Source organism: Anabas testudineus, chromosome 2 (assembly GCF_900324465.2).
Source record: "Anabas testudineus chromosome 2, fAnaTes1.2, whole genome shotgun sequence".
In the NCBI taxonomy this organism is placed as follows: domain Eukaryota; kingdom Metazoa; phylum Chordata; class Actinopteri; order Anabantiformes; family Anabantidae; genus Anabas; species Anabas testudineus.
The window spans coordinates 3,457,525-3,474,200 of NC_046611.1; the positions used below are offsets into that span (position 1 = coordinate 3,457,525).

At 38.1% G+C, this 16,676-nt stretch overlaps 3 protein-coding genes across 5 annotated transcripts in view; 1 reads left to right on the forward strand and 2 right to left on the reverse strand.

Moving 5' to 3' along the window:
- Nucleotides 1–343: 343 nt before the first annotated feature.
- LOC113164081 (neuronal acetylcholine receptor subunit alpha-2-like) lies at nucleotides 344–5,722 on the forward strand. The gene is made up of 8 exons (XM_026363201.1): nucleotides 344–401; nucleotides 2,253–2,404; nucleotides 2,523–2,567; nucleotides 2,688–2,797; nucleotides 3,613–3,832; nucleotides 4,459–4,964; nucleotides 5,080–5,503; nucleotides 5,597–5,722. The coding sequence occupies exons 1-8, from the start codon at nucleotides 344–346 to the stop codon at nucleotides 5,720–5,722; spliced, it is 1,641 nt and encodes a 546-aa protein (XP_026218986.1).
- A 3,343-nt stretch (nucleotides 5,723–9,065) lies between these two features.
- zgc:113142 (uncharacterized protein LOC503524 homolog) lies at nucleotides 9,066–11,363 on the reverse strand. The gene is made up of 4 exons (XM_026363034.1): nucleotides 11,009–11,363; nucleotides 10,509–10,661; nucleotides 10,284–10,417; nucleotides 9,066–9,568 (listed from the first exon to the last, which is right to left on the reverse strand). The coding sequence occupies exons 1-4, from the start codon at nucleotides 11,361–11,363 to the stop codon at nucleotides 9,173–9,175; spliced, it is 1,038 nt and encodes a 345-aa protein (XP_026218819.1). The 3' UTR covers nucleotides 9,066–9,172.
- A 453-nt stretch (nucleotides 11,364–11,816) lies between these two features.
- The window catches only part of LOC113163241 (inositol polyphosphate-4-phosphatase type I A-like), a 41,956-nt gene continuing 37,096 nt past the window's right edge, over nucleotides 11,817–16,676 (reverse strand). For all 3 annotated transcript variants that reach the window (XM_026361688.2, XM_026361687.2, XM_026361686.2), the window contains one exon: nucleotides 11,817–12,724. In XM_026361688.2, coding sequence (XP_026217473.1) covers nucleotides 12,592–12,724 — 133 coding nt within the window. In that variant the 3' untranslated portion in view covers nucleotides 11,817–12,591. The remainder of the gene's footprint in view (nucleotides 12,725–16,676) is intronic.

The window sequence follows — 16,676 nt, forward strand, 5'->3', positions numbered from 1 at the left end:
ACGTATTATTGTAACATGGTAACAGTCGTGTAGATTAAAACACAGTAACGTTACTATAATGAGCTCTAATCTGACAAACGGACTCATTTAACAGAAAACTGTGCAGATGTTCTGCTCAGAAACCGGACTTACTGCACTGCAAACCTGTAATTCAGTCTCACTGAGCCCAGTTTGTCAGATCCTGTGAAATGCTGCGATGTGGTTGCAGCAGATGACAGGAGATGAGGTGTAATGGGAGGTTGTGACTGGAGCTGATGATCGGGTGGAGAACAGAAGCGGAACAGTTCGGACACCACCTGAGTTTCACCTCAATAAAACGAGATTCCGTCTTCTGTTGTTTCTAATGGAGCAGAAACGAGGTTTGGTGCCGCTTCTCTGCAGCTGGATCTTCATCAACTCCGGTGAGTGAAGCAGTGAAATGTCCAGAGCTGCGACTGGACAGGTGGATGTTTATTTATTCCACAAAAAATATTAACAGAACAACTTAACACACAGGTTGGAGAGTTGGTTCAACTTTAATAATAATATTTATAGTGCATTTTTAAATCTCTCCTGTTGCTGTATTAGGACCTCTACATGTGTTTGAGCTGCATGTCTGTGGGTTTTTTAACCATCAGTGAGTTTATTAGAATTATAACTTTCTGACAATGAATTGTATTTTTTACCATTTGAAACAGCTCCTATCATATTATTATAGAATTGCACTAATTTACTGAGGCTCTTTACATATTAATACACTAATTATTGGTTTTTATGACTTTAATGTAAAATATATATATTTAAAAATGTTTCAAAATCACGTTGCATGTGAACATTATATCTGTCACCTTTAAGATTTCTCATTTTAATCTGATGAGACAATACTTCAACAGGACAGACAATAAAAACACTTTTACTATTTATTGGGTTCAACTGAGAAATAAAATAGAAAATATGAAGATTCTCATTTTGTAAACACCTGATTGTTGATTATTTTTAATCTTCTGATCTTTTTAATCTCAGAACACAGCTACTTAACAAATTTACAGTACTCACAGTACCATGTTGATTACTTTGTACTACCTGATGGTATTTTATCTCCTATGATTCCTTCAAGTACTGGACCTAAGTACATGTTTGAGGTATATCTACATGTTCTGCTACATCACACTTAGACTTCACTACACGTCTGAGGCAAATATTGTACTACTACTACTACTATTAATATTAATATTACTCCATGTTTTATTTTTTACTTTGATCCTCACAGTACCCAGTACATAAAGTAATTCAAGTGGTACTGCTACTTTTACTTAAGTAAAGCTCTGACTACTGGAGGAATGCTTTATAAATTGGAATGACATGAACCCAGTAGACATCTTTTTATACTTGTGTTGCATTAATTTAGTGGAGGACGCTCCTCCGTTTATCTTCAGCAGAGGAAACACGTCAGGTTTGATTATTGCACCTGTGAAACACTGAGAGTGACGCAGTGATTCTGCTGATCCGACCAAAAATCAACGGCATCAAACAAACACACTTAATGAAACTGTCACGTCTGACACTTTTAGCACATTTTAATTATCCTGAAGACACAGAGAGACGCATCAGTACCTTTTTACACCTGAAGGGTTTAATCAGCAGTAATTAGTTTTAAATAAGATGCAGCATCGTGTTATAACAGAGACACGTCCTCTGTTCTCCTGCACTGACAGAGCTCCACCTGAAACATCATGTTGTTGGTTATAAATAGAAAAGAATAATCAGGAAAAACTGAAGTGACACACACATTTGAACAGTTTGTGCTCCTGGCTCCTCCACTGGCTAATCCTAAATTGTTTGCTGGTGATGCCAGCGATTCATCGGCACCGTCCAAAACTCTGGTGTTTGCAGAGGGAGACGACGTTTGGGAGAGGTGTGAACAGGAAGGAGCGATTTTTAAAAGATATTTCCCAACACGCAGCCTCAGCCAGCGTCTTTTATTCTGTGAGACGAATCAAATCACACCTGGCACTAAAGGTGTGAACTGCAAGAGTTAAAGGTAGTAAACCAGAAAACATGTGTTAGTGTTGATGTCAAAATGAATTTGCTGTGTAACATAACATTATCCCCTGTGAGAGTCTCCACCCTGGGGCAGACTCACAACGTAAAACAGAGCGTCTACCTCATCTGACCTGGAAACACTTCAGGAGGAGGATGTGAACCAACGTGCAGCAGATACCGTGTCCCCGTGACGTCCAGTCGTTTTCAATAGGTTCTCCTCTCTGTGTCAGTGCTGGCCGAACACTGGGCTCGTGTCCACACCGAGGACGAGCTCTTCAGGAGCTTGTTTGGAGGCTACAGCAAGTGGACGCGTCCTGCACGCAACGTCACCGACGTGGTCATCGTCAAGTTTGGCCTCTCCATCGCGCAGCTGATAGACGTGGTACAAACACACAGATACACACATTTTATCACATCTCCAGGACTAAAACACACATGTACAGTTGCACACGGGATGCCCACGTGCTCACACACTGATTTTGTCCAATTTTGTCTCTTAGGACGAGAAAAATCAGATGATGACGACGAACGTGTGGCTGAAACAGGTGGTTTGTTAGTTTCAGTGTGTTTGTCGTTGGAAACTGGAACAAAATAGAGTGGAAGAGGATTCTTCTCATCACTGTGTGTGTGTGTGTGTGTGTGTGTGTGTGTGTGTGTGTTGGCAGGAGTGGACAGATTATAAGCTGCGCTGGAGTCCCTCCGACTTCGACAACGTCACGTCCATCAGAGTTCCCTCTGAGCTCATCTGGGTGCCGGACATCGTGCTGTACAACAAGTATACACACACACACACACACACACACACACACACACACGTCTCTTTTTTATTATTTTTCAACCATTTGTGTCCATGCTGTGTCTCCTGTGTTTCTTAACTGTGAGATGTAACTTTCAAACAAGATTCTCACTCAAATCAAAATAAAAAAAAAAGATTTCCAGCAACTAACTTATTCCAACTTTTTAAGAAATCCACAAAAGACTGTGAAAGCTGAGAAAATGCTGCTGGACCATATGCAGCCAGTCAAGGACGCACAGAGACCACTTTGAATTTCTGTAGGTGGAGCTGGAAATTATCTGCCGAGATCAATTACGTGCTTGATCTATAACAACGTCCTCGTCTGCTGAAGTGCGTATGAGGAAGGAAGGTCACTTCGTGGGAGTGGGACCAAACAGCTTGATGATAGTATTCCTGCATATTCCTGCACAGCACTTGGTGCAAACATGCAAATGATCCTGTTGAATAAATGACCCTGATCGTGTTGCAGTTGCACGGTGCTGTTGCATCACACAGCTTTAGTCTGGTTTCCTCTCCTCAAGGCTCGAGGAAGTATTAATTCTGAAATGTGGTCTGGAAGGAGATGAAACGTTCTCCTCCTTAAGCATTAGTCTAAATGAGCTTGCATCATAAATACAGTGTCGTTAATATTCAGAAATCAATTATTAAACACTGCGTCTGTGAACGGGCATAGCTGCAGGTTTATTGATTCACTTTTTGAGTTTGAAACATGATGAGATGGAAACTTCAGCAGAACACGTTTCACAAGCTGAAGAAGTTTCTCTCTTTCTCCCTCGTCATCGTGTTTTTTCCAGTGCAGATGGAGAGTTCGCCATCACCCACATGACCAAAGCCCAGCTGTTTCACACTGGCCGTGTCCGCTGGGTGCCTCCGGCCATCTACAAGTCTTCCTGCTCCATCGACGTCACCTTCTTCCCCTTCGACCAGCAGAGCTGCAAGATGAAGTTCGGCTCCTGGACGTACGACCGTGCCAAGATCGACCTGGAGCCCTTTGAGAACACTGTGGACCTGAAGGTGGGCGGGTTGCTCTTCCTTCACCTCCTCTTATCTACGGTTCACGTCTCTTCTCGTCAGCTAAACACTCTCTTTGCTCTTCAATTAACAGAATCTCTCAGTGTTCGTTGCAGCTTTTATTTCTGGAGAAAAACTAAATTCATGTTTAGTTTTTCAACATCAGCAAAAGAGAGGACGCTCCTTATCCTGGAGTTATTTCTCAGAGATGTTGCTGAGGTTTTCACAAAGTTTACACCTTTAAGGCTTCTTGAAGGTGTAAACTTGAGTCTGCACTGAAAGTACAGATGTTTTTAGTCACAAAAGAGGAGAGGCCCCCCACACACAGGATTGAATGTGGCATAAAAGGACCTTAAGTCATTTGTATCTGACTTAAAATATTCTTTATTTGTGTTTATTGTGATTTTCTTCTGCAGCAGCAGCTCAAAAAGTCCATTGATCTAATAAACACCTCGATTTGCACAGAGATTGAAACCTGAAATGTTTGGTGACTGTTCCTCAACCATGAGGTTGATATGTTTGTTCCAGGTAGAGCTGGGATTGTTGGAAATGTCTGTGGTTCTGCAGGTAGTCAGATATAAGCTGTGAACTTTAAGGTGTGGACCTAATTCAAATCTAAATCTAACTAGGATTACTGGGAGAGCGGAGAGTGGGCGATTGTCAACGCAGTGGGAACCTACAACACCAAGAAGTACGACTGCTGCCACGAGATCTACCCCGACATCACCTACTATTTCGTCATCCGCCGCCTCCCGTTGTTCTACACCATCAATATGATCATCCCCTGCCTCCTCATCTCCTTCCTCACTGTGCTTGTCTTCTATCTGCCATCTGATTGTGGGGAGAAAGTCACTCTGTGCATCTCCGTCCTGCTGTCGCTCACCGTCTTCCTGCTGCTCATCACAGAGATCATCCCGTCCACGTCGCTGGTCATCCCCCTGATTGGTGAGTACCTCCTCTTCACCATGATCTTCGTCACGCTGTCCATCGTCATCACTGTGTTCGTGCTGAACGTGCACCATCGATCCTCAGCGACCCACGCTATGCCCCGGTGGGTTCGGAGGCTGTTCCTGTCTGTGGTGCCACGCTGGCTGTGCATGACGCGCCCACATCACGGCTTCAGGCCTGTGGTCAGGTGACAAGACGAGGATGCTCTTTATGTTTTCTAGTAAAAAGCACTAAAAGCTGCAGCTCACATCAGTTCAGTGTTGATTCAGAATATTCTGCTCCACCTCTCTTTGTTTTCCCAGGCGCCGTCACCTGACTCCTGACTTCTCCACCTGGATCACCCAGGAGTCTGACATTGATCTCCATGGACACCAGGATGATAGTGGTTGCCACAGCAACCGCCACATCGACTCCTTGGACACCGAAGATGAAATCCACTACTGTGACCTTCACCGTTACTCAAACACAGATAACGTGGCGACGTTTGGGGTGAAGACGGCTGGAAGGCCGAGGATTTCCTCTGTCTCGCCAGCTTCCCTTCAGTCCCTCGGTTACTTCCTCCAACACAGACGCTCCACCCTCGGCTCGGACTGGGACCCCCCTCCTGTGGACCGGGATTCGATCCAGAGTCCATCAGCCCACTCCCTGTCTCCTGCAGTGATGTCAGCCCTGGAGGGGGTCATGTACATTGCAGAACATCTGAGAACAGATGATGCAGATTTTTCTGTGAGCGTTTTTATCAACTCTAAATGTTTTGTCTTTGCTCAGCAGTCGTCTCTAATAATGTTTAGACGTTTACAGCCTCTTCTGTCTCTTCAGGTGAAGGAGGACTGGAAGTACGTAGCCATGGTTGTAGACCGGATCTTCCTGTGGATGTTCATTATCGTGTGTCTGCTGGGAACTGTCGGGCTCTTCCTGCCTCCATGGCTCTCTGGGATGATTTAGATCCACACTTCTCGTCAAAAGAGAATTTTAAATTTTAACTAATGATAGGATTGAATTTGTTTTGCTCTTTTTGACATTAACACTTTTTTACTAAGAGGAAGAGTGAAACTGAGAGAAGACATGAAGAACATATTGGAAAAAGAGGAGCTGTGTTTAAGAAGTCTTTGATTTATTAAAGCAAAGATTTCTAAAGAGACCACAAAGCAAAAAAATTAAAAATAATGTCACTTTTTATGACTTTTCATCCTTAAGATAAATGGAGATACTAGAACACACTCCATCTATACATCTAATTATGTATGCAGCTAAGAGATAGATGAAGATGGAAGAAGAACGAGACATGAAACAGTCCCTTAAGATGTAAGAATTAAGATGCTGATTGGTAAATTACACTGCATGACATTAGCTGTCGATCATAAGATACTGCAGCTTCTCACCAGTCTTCACTATCGTGTCTGCTCTAAAATATATTTTCAAGAGAAAGTTCTGAAGAAAGAATCTGTTTCAGCTCCAGTTTAGGACAAATGCAAAAACAATTTGAACATGATCAATGTGCAAATAAAACTGTTTTATGCAGCTGTTTAAGCAGCTGTGTTGCTGCTGCTACATGAATAATTGATATGTTTGTTAAAGTGTAAAAACCTCAGTTGTCACCAAAAACCTTCTAACTAACTCTTACTAGTCGGTTACTACTGTAACTAACAATGTGTTTGTGGCAGCCTGTTAGCTTAGCTTAGCATAAAGACTGGAAACAGAGGGAAACAGCTAGCCTGTCTGTGTCCAGAGGCATTTATTTATATATATATGTCTTTAAGATTTGTTTACATTAGATGTGAATGCAGCTTTATTTGTTGTATTGATAATATTTACACTGACATCGTTTCTAGAAATACAAATTTTGTTTTAAGGTGATTTTTATGTGGTTAAAACACTTCACCACCATACACCACTACCAGTACATGAAGTGAGAACAGATTTTGGTGAATTAACCCGTATTTAAACGTATTAACATATTAAAAGCAGCTCCTTGTTTTTACCAGTTGGGAGCAGCAGAATCATACTTCACTAAAAAGACGTCACGGTCTGCAGTAGATTGTCTTTAGTCACATTAAAACCAATGGAAACATGACCTCCATTCATTGGTTTGGTCATAAATTAAAATCTTATTACTGTGTTGTTTTGTAGGCATGAGCATCTCTCAAGTCAACATCACTGTGAACTACTGCTATGATAATATTATATTAATATTAGAAAAGGATCCAACAGAACGGAAGAACCCTAATTGAAGTTAAGAGAAGTGCAGCAGTGCTTCTCTTTATCCTGAACATGTGCTGAATTTTTCTTCACCGCCACACGTCACAGACTGAACACGAGCGTGAAGTGACAATAAAAGTCATTAGTACAACAAAAACATTGGCTTGTTGTTTTGAGTAGCTGCAGGGATAATGTGACGTCAGCCCAGCAGGGATATCCGGAGCTAGTTTCACCACTACGCAGTCACGCTTTGACCTTTCAAAACCGGTGTCAATTGATGCTGTGCATCAGAGGACATCTGCAGGGTAATGTGACTCATTGAGGACAGAAATGAAGAAACACATCATGGCTCAGTAAATCTACATTCAGAAAAAAAGCAGCCACATAAACTGAGTATGTCCAACACGTCAAAGGGACCAGTTCCTCCATGAACCACAGGACTGCTAACATGTGAGTTCATCTTTTTTTATTACTGAAAGTCTGAAAGGTCATAATTTGTCTGATTTTCGTTACTGTTTGGTGTTTTAATCTAGTTTTCTTTCACCAGACTGTTTATAAATGTTGTTGCTCTATGAACACATCACTGGTGTGGTTTTGATGTACAGTGAATTCTATATACCATTTAAAGACTGCACCTACATCATCAAACTTTACAAACATGCTGATAAAATGGTAACAATACCTATTAGCAAGCTAACCTTTACTAATTAGCAGTTGAACTGTAGCCCAAAGCTAATTTCATTAAGGTTGTTGGTTAAAGTCACTGTGGAGCTTGATCACACAGCTGACATTGGTTATGTGGAGCGATGCTGTTAGCATGACTAAAACCAGCATGACTCTTCTGACTTCTACTAAAATCATCACTTACTGTAAAGAAAAGCACCAAGTTTAAATGTATTTGTTATTCTTATTTTCAGTAACTTGCACTGACGAGAAATTTAAGTATCTACAAGAAGACAAAGAGAATAATCAGCTTATTTTCAATGAAATGTAGATATTTGGTGATTTTTAGATTTTGAGACAAGATAAATGTTTTTTTACATGTGAAGATAATTAGACTGTATTTGAAAAAGTGTCAATAAGTGAAGGCTAAACGTATTAGTGAAGCGTGTTAATGCATGAAAGGTCTGGATTTCATATGATTATTGTATGTGGTAATAAAAACTGAGAAAATGTTTTTTGCAACTAATCGTTTTATTCCTTGGAAAGTTTAGATGAGCTTCAGATAATAAACAAGCAGCACTGCAAAAACAAAACTGCTTCCTAAAATGAAAATATAATATTATATATAATATTCTCCTAATTTCTAAACCGGACTATCTGTAAAACTCTTTTTCAGAAATTCAGCTTTAAAACACTTCAAATTGTTTCTTTTGTAAGAGACTGAATGCAGCATAAAAGAGTTTTTCCATATTTTCCATGAAACAGTAAGTGTCTAAGAAGATTCCCTGAACCTCAGCTGACCCGTCTCCAATATTTGTGAAATTACATTTTTCAATTTCACTCCAAGACGTCATCAACAAATTTAAAGAATGAGGCTCGTAAATATCTAAATACACTTGTTGGTTATATTTGTAAAATACAGTAAAATAAAAAATGACAAAATATATCTAAGATAAGTAGTGTTTGTCTTTGTTAAGTGACTAACTTCATTTTAACTGTCATTACTGTTATTAATATTCTTTACTATTGAATTTTTAAACTTGTTGCTGTAGTTACTATATTTTGAAATGTATGTAATTTATATATATAAAACTAAAAATATAAATAAAAAATAAAATAGACATTTTTTTCTGTTATGTTATCCAAGTGTGTCATAGTACTTATTTGTTTTTTATTCCCTTGTTTTGTACTTAATAAATTAATATTGTTATACTGTATTTGTGTTTTTTTCTTTTATTTATTTATTTTTAGAATTGCTCACACTACACACATTATATATATATATATATCTATTATTTATTTTATTATTATTTTTTTTTACATTATAAATAAAAGATAATAATAAATGGTAGGAAATCACTTTATTCCAACAGAGACAACGTAGGATGAAAAACAACCAAACAAAAAAACATTCGACCTAAAACAAACAAAAAAGGTTTTTACAAAGTTAAATTAAAGAACATGATAATTGTTTATGAGAATACAGAAAGTACAGACATGTAGATTCCCCGGCCAGTTTCCTTGTTTCTTTCACTACAGCTCAGTGTCAACAGAACTTTTTTCTTTTTTAGCGTAAATCATTTCTTTTCTTTTATTGTACATGGAGCTCAGTGAAAACACAGCATCACCGAGGACGGTGGGCAGAAAAGGAAAGAGCCAGAACAAAAACAAGTCCATGGCAGAGCCCAGCAGGTATCGGTATCTCGGCTGCGCGGCTGTGACTGCATGCAGCATCGCGTTAACGACGGGTTCAGCGTCATTGGATCCTTTGCTGCACATAAACCCAAAGTACTCGTTGGCCAGCTCGATGTACTGTCGGTTGAAGATTTGCTTCTGCTCGTCGTTAAGTTTCTCCCAAATATCCAAACCAGTTTTCATCTTCAGGATGTTGGTAGCTTGGCTGAAATTACCCGGCTGGATGATGCTGACCTGAAAGCAAAAATACTGATGAACGTATTATGTGAAGGAATTTAACATGACGACTTCTCAGGTCATAATTTTTTTGTGTCAATATGGGTCTAATATTTTATTGTTGTTTGTTAATAACCTCTCGTCATTTTTTAAAAACAAACAAGCTACAACATGTTAAATAGGAGCTTTACAAATGTTGCTAGATGGATTTTCACATATAATTAACATTAGTTAATGTTTCATAATTTATGTTTGTAAAATATATAAAAACTTGAAGTAGTATATCTTAAATATAACAAATTCAAGAGGTTGATTAAAAATTTATATCATTTATTCTGGCACAATTTAGCTTCCATACACGTTTCTTGCCAAGATGCAGACAGGGTCTTGTTTGAACACTATGAAGCTGCAACTATTTCCTTGTGTAATAAAATCTTTCAAAACCAGCATCTAAAAATATAAAACTAATTAACATTATATCTTATTTACTTAAGTCATACAAAAAGCATGACGTGTAAAACTAGTTCTTCTTTGCTAAACTGAGTTGTGGTGTCAAGTGACTGAAGGAAATGGACTCTTCAGTGTAATTAAAATAAAATCCTTCATTTCCATGCATGTTAGTTTAATTCTGAATAAATGTCACTCAAATTACTAAATAAAACTAGCAGCATCTTCCAATCATATATTTTATACCACAGAGTTCCCACAGTGTCACGCCTTGTGTTTCAGATACCTTCACACCAAAACTGGTCATTTCAACCCTCAAGCAATCTGCGAACGCCTCCAGTCCTCTCTTGGACACACTGTAGGCTCCCATGTTCAGGCAGTAGAAGAAGGAAAAGGTGCTCGACATGAAAACCATCCGACCTGGAGCAGTCACCAAACACAAAACATGACATTTTAACCTGAGGATCACTGTGATAAGAACACAACCACACAGTGAAATACATCAGTGCACCTTTAGAGGCTCGAACCAAAGGGAGGAATGCGATAGAGGTCCTGATGCAGCCGAACAGGTTGATGTCGACCAGGTTGCTGAAATCATCAATAGTGCTCCATTCAATCTCGGCCCAGTCTGAAACCCCAGCGTTGTTCACAACTGCCCAAAGACCTGAAAAACAAACAAAAAACTTTAGTTAAAATTCAAGTTACATACATTAAATACATGTTGTCACATATTGTGCACAGATTTGAAATGAGATTTATTATTGGGCTCTTTTTTATTACAGCATCAAGTTGCAGTAAGATAGTGGAAAATAAGCAACTGCTTCAGAGACTGCATTAAAAGTTAGGTTTCAAACTTAAAATCAAATGATTTTGTTTATTTTTAGACTGTAGAAGAAGTTTTTAATTTTTTATTCGTAATATTTCATCATCTGTTTTTTCCCTTTTTGGCAGAAGTCAGCTTCCATACTGAAGAGATGAGAAACGAGATTCCATATAAACTGTGCCACTCACCTTTCTCTGGCAGGTTTTCCTGGACCGTCTTCTTCGCCTGCTGCACGTCTTCATCACTGGTGACGTCCAGTTTGAGGATTTTCAAATTACTAGAACTCCGTTGAGCCAAAGTCTGGGATCCGGCTCCATCTGGAGACAGACACCCAGCAAAGACCACAAACCCTCTGCGGTCCAAACACTGAGCCAGCTGGTGTCCGAAGCCGCTGTCACAGCCTGTTATCAGCACAGCATAGCCACAACCGTCCATCACATGGCTGGGGCAGCGGCGGGAAACCAGCTTGGCAAGGACAAAGATCAGGGCGGCAGAGATGGAGACAATGCCGATGATTTGGCTGAGGGAGTAAATGTTGTTCATGCTGCTGAAGTTCTGGTGAATCACTGTGCCTGAGAAGTGCTGCTGCTGCTAATATACCTCTCCACAACACAGCAACAGTTCAGTGAGGCTGCTGGTTTTCATCCGATGTGCAAATTTCATTACATTTGTTCCAGTTTCCATGTGACGTCTCTGATGTCCAAGAAATTTAGCTGTGTCATCTTGAGAAAATATTAGACTTAAATGTAGATTGTTGTTGGAAAAACCACAGTGAACACGCCTGCAGTACTTTTCTTTTCCACAGAATGATAACGGAGATCACGTTATTATTTTTAACTAACTGGAGACATAGGAGGACAGTTTGACTCCTCCGTGGACTCAAATTCACAATTCAGTACCACTTAGCGAATCATTTAACATAACGAGTAAGATTTCATCTTCATTAAATGAATTAAAACATATATACAAAACATAATTTGACAACAAAAACAGACACAAATTCATGTTTTGTTTATTTCACTATCAGATATTGACAAGTTATAATATACAGCTACATTAAATCCAGATGCTCTACTCTGAGGTGACTGAGCAGAGAAATGATCAAACATACAGTCATCACAGCATACACAGTATGTTCTGTGGGACAGAACACAAGTACGACGCTGAATAAAACATGTTCAACAGCGGCAGGTCTGCCGTAAGCATAAATGTCACTTCAAGTTGAAATAAGGACACATAAGTGCAGTGACTCCCACAGATCACTGCAGGTAAACGTGGCGCTTTTATCCATGTGAGAGCATGAACGTAATTACAAGCAACTGATATATGTATGTGACATTAAGGCGCTGTTCATCGGAAGCAGTGTAACTTATGTGGAACAATATGTTTTTCTAATTGCATGTATCAGTGTGCTGCTGTAGAGATATGATTTCTTTCTACTTTTGAGTTAACTGATTGATCTCACTGATGTTCAGGTAAGGTATTATTCATCAACACCTGCTTGAATGCTGGTAATGTAACAAAAAATAAAGAGCGTGATGCTTCTGCCATCAGGGAAAACGTGTTCAGTGTGTTGTGGATAATATGACATAAGTATCTCATAGTAGCATTTAAACAGTTAATATACTAAGGTGGTTTAAAACTGTGGATTATTAGCACCTAAATCTAATTTAAAACATAATGGTCGCTTTACAGTATCTGATTGTATTCAGTCTGATTGTGGTCGTCCCAGAACACAGTAGTCCAACAGTGTAAAACCTCTATGGCGCGATCAGGTTTCCAATTTGCCGAAGGTGCCTTCAGGTGGTCGATAGTGTCTGGGGAACGCCCTGAGTTGCAGAGAGTTAAAGGCGTATTTTCTGCCGCCGACATTCTTCACAGTGTTTTCTCGTCTGCAGCCCTCGCTGAGGAGACAGAGGAGGAGAGATGATGGTTGGTGTAAAAGACTTAAAAATGTGTTTTTTAAATACCTCATAACAGCAAATACAGTTTTAATGACGATCTTTTTACTGAAGTAGAAGTAACAATAGCAGAGAGTAAATACAGTCCTGCACTCAAAACTGAACTTAAACAAAAGCACACATATCAAAATAAACACTCGTTATGTAAAACTGATGTTTTACAATATTATGTTAATGCTACACAGTCTACTGGTGAGCATGGACGGTTACTGGAAATATGGGGAAAACGGTGGAGGACCCACCCCCCCACAGGAAAGTTATCAATCCGCATTTCTTTGACGTCATATTGTGTCTGTCTTTAGCCGTTATACATTTGCTTTTTGTAGTTTTTTAACATCTTCTGACAGATTTTAGCTGCTTTAGTCATGTGATGTCTGTTCTTGGTAATTTTCCTATTGTTTATATCTGTTTTCTGACTCTCTGTAGTAATTTCCTACATGCTTTTGTTGTTTCATTTATGTTTTCCATCTGTTTCTGGTGGTTTTCCATCCATTTTGGCTGTTTGGCATGTATTTTTGTTTGTTTTGCATCTTCTAGCTGTTGAGCATTTCCATCTTGTTGCTTTTTGACAGAGCTTCTTATAAAAGCTCCAGTCTATCGGCCACCAATACCTGTCAGGTCCTTGGGCATGTGTCCACTTGGCCTAAGCTGTAAATTATCGATGGTGGCGACATGCATAAAACAAAAAGAATAAAAGAAAATATGACATTGAATGAACTATGTACTACATGGCTACAGTACTCTACTGTGAATCTGGTTGTAGCTTGATCATTACACACAATAAAACTTAAGTTAAAGGACATTTTCATGCTGTTTTTAACTCAGTAAGGAACAAAAGAAAAAAATAACAAAATAAAATAAAAATCCTGCAAAACACACACACACACACACAAAACATGTATAAACAAGATACAAAGATGGACAGACAGAGAGACACACATGCTGACAAAAGTTTGAATAAAAGAACAGAGTGAAGGTGTTTGACTTTGGCTGCCAGCTGCCTATTTTATATAAAGCAAAGTGATGTATTAAAAACCAGCAAAAACTGTTAAATTAAGAAAAACTGTCACTGAGGAAAATATGTTGCTGAGACACAAACAATGTCCACGATGTCCAACAAATAGAAAGACAACAAAATATCACTGGTCTGTTTACATTCTGCAGGAGGGGGCAGAAACCATTTATTACAGCAGCACAGTCTCTTTTAGGACACACTGACTGGAGGTTCCCTTGGTCTCTTGGTTTGTGAAATATTTAGTGCAACAGGTAGCGAAGGACATAGTGAGGCTGAAGCTTATAGACAGAACTGCTGCTGAGTCTCGGAAGAGAAGCTTTGATTGCATTAAACAGGTCACTCAATATTTTTAAATGTAAGAATGAAATAGCTTTTTAAAAAATAACAACAACAAAAAACTCCCAACAGCCTTTCATAGAGACACGTTCAGTACATCAACGGTTACAAACTTTAAACTTTAAACTAGGAAACGTAAAATATGTAAAACTAAACATTAAACCAATAAAAACTTTATATCTGATTTTAAAATCCACTGGTTTTGTCAGACAAGGCTAAAGTAGCTGCAAGCTGTTAATATGTGACATGATTAAACTAACACCTCTTAAAAACAAAAATCATAAAAATGCAATATAACAGACATATTCAGCATCAGACAGTTAATCACTTTGTATTCATTATTTTTATACACTCCGGTTTGGGATATAGCAAACGTTTGCATTTAAACAAGCATGTTAATACAATTTATGTACAGCCATACAAATCTTTTCTTTGATACATCTGTAATTTTCAAAATCGTAACAATAGAAAAACAAAACAAAAAACAAACAAAGGTCAATGATATAATAATTTTATAATGTGGGGAAGCACTTTAATGTAATTACACATGTAAATACTGGGAATCAATGGTAAGATAAGAGACATTTAAATCTGTAATCTCATTTGGGCTTATTCTCAAATCAAACCTAATTCCCTCACATTGCCGCCGCTCAGTGATATTATACTGTATTTACATGTAAGATTTAGGTTTGTATTCCACTTCAATACATCTCTTCTGTCTCACAGAGGTAGTGCTAAACTGGAGCATGAACAGAAAATAGTATAAATAATTAGAGTCAAGTGGTGATTGAAAATTTAAAAAACAGGCTGTCAATCTGGTGGATATATTTATTTTTATATGCTTTTAAAATATATTTTATATTTATATGTTCACATGCTAAAATTGAAGCTGAATTAGTTGTTTTTAGCCAATTAGCTAATTATGTAAAAACAACTTTGGTGTTTGTACAAGTTAAATATTTAATCGGGGAGCTTGAGGTCTGCTAGCTAGCTTAGCTTAGCATTAAGAATAAAATCTGGAGGAAACAGCTAGCTTGGCCAGCCAACAAAATATGTCTGCAGCATGTCCAAAGATCAGAAATTAACATATTGTATTTTGAGTATTTATTCTGTACAAAACCTACAGTAAAGTGTAAAAACAATCATTTGTGGCCTCAGATTAGCTTAATTAAGATAGCTCGCTGCAGACTGTGGTATTAAACAGTTAGTAACTACCAAAATATCACATTTTTCCTTAGATTATATGTATAAATTCTCCAGAAATTATTATATTTTCTCTATATTTCATACTGTGAAGTCATGTGTAGCCCAATGATAAAATTCAACATTTTAAATCATTGCACAATATTTCTTAAGATGATGGGGAGATACAGAATTCTTTAATGATCCAAAAGAGTGTAAACATGACATTAGTGTCTATATACGGGACCAAACTGACCCTTAAGTGTGTGTTTGAGTTTTAAAGATCCATCAGAGCACAGTGGACTCTGGAGGCTATTTTGGTCTGATCCATTTCCTTACTGGGTTGATCTTTATGAGAAGGAGCCTCAAAGCTCTGGAGATGTGGCTGATGTGCTTGTTTGGCTTCATGGGCTAAAATATTGACTTTTACTATAAAGGTTTCCAATGTGTAAAGAAACCTGAGAACTCAGGTGACTTATAGTAAGGGACATTATCTTAAAGGGTGTTTAAAGAGCATTTTTCTGAGATAATGTTTTTTAAAAATACGAATAAACACGGGCATAGACACAGTAACTTTTTTTCTTGGGAAAACTAAGAGAAGTGCATGATTTAAAACATCTTTTTTTCAAACAGAGCAGAGTTGGAGCTCAGATTAGAGATTAGTAACAATTAGTCAATCAAATAGTGATTAGTTATTCAACTGATTTGATAATCTTAATAATATTTTTAAGCCAGTGTTAAGCCTAAAATAAATACCTTTGGGTTTTGGGGCATTAGCTGTATAAAGAAAACAATATGAAGATATCACCTCAAACTCCAGTAGTAACGTATGCTGCACTTACAGGGAAACAATTAATGAATCATAAAGTTCAACCTAAGAAACAATTAGTCTATTTATATTCCAGTAAAATGACTTGAAAACTCTTGAAACAAAATAAACAGAGCTAATTTTCTAGTGTATTTTAATTTTTATATAAGATGAAGACAACAAACTGGAAGTGGGTGTTATTCATAAAAATACATCACATGTATTCTGGCTCAGTCTGTTCACAAACACAAAACCCTGCAACCTTGAAATCACCTGATAAAAACCTGAATAAAGCATTTGGCACAAGCATGAATAGATCCTCAATAATTTATCCTACAGCTCAGTAAAGATAAAGTGAACAAGTGAAATAAAAGCGACCCTTCACCATGTGGATAAATTCTCTAAAGGCTGCAGAATCTAAAGCACTACACTGCATAATCAAACACGTTTCCCTGATAATCCTAAAATGATACATTCCAACATCTGCCAATTAGAAACTGCATCTTAAACACACAGATTTAACTTTGTCAATTGGCGAGACAGAGCTAATTCTC

Coding starts and splice junctions, on each gene's coding strand:
- LOC113164081 (XM_026363201.1), top strand. CDS start 344: ATGGAGCAGAAACGAGGTTTGGTGCCGCTTCTCTGCAGCTGGATCTTC. Junction 3,833..4,458: donor AGAACACTGTGGACCTGAAG/GTGGGCGGGTTG, acceptor AAATCTAACTAG/GATTACTGGGAGAGCGGAGA. Junction 4,965..5,079: donor GGCTTCAGGCCTGTGGTCAG/GTGACAAGACGA, acceptor TTGTTTTCCCAG/GCGCCGTCACCTGACTCCTG.
- zgc:113142 (XM_026363034.1), bottom strand. CDS start 11,363: ATGAACAACATTTACTCCCTCAGCCAAATCATCGGCATTGTCTCCATC. Junction 10,662..11,008: donor GGAAAACCTGCCAGAGAAAG/GTGAGTGGCACA, acceptor TTTGTTTTTCAG/GTCTTTGGGCAGTTGTGAAC. Junction 10,418..10,508: donor TTTGGTTCGAGCCTCTAAAG/GTGCACTGATGT, acceptor TGACTGCTCCAG/GTCGGATGGTTTTCATGTCG.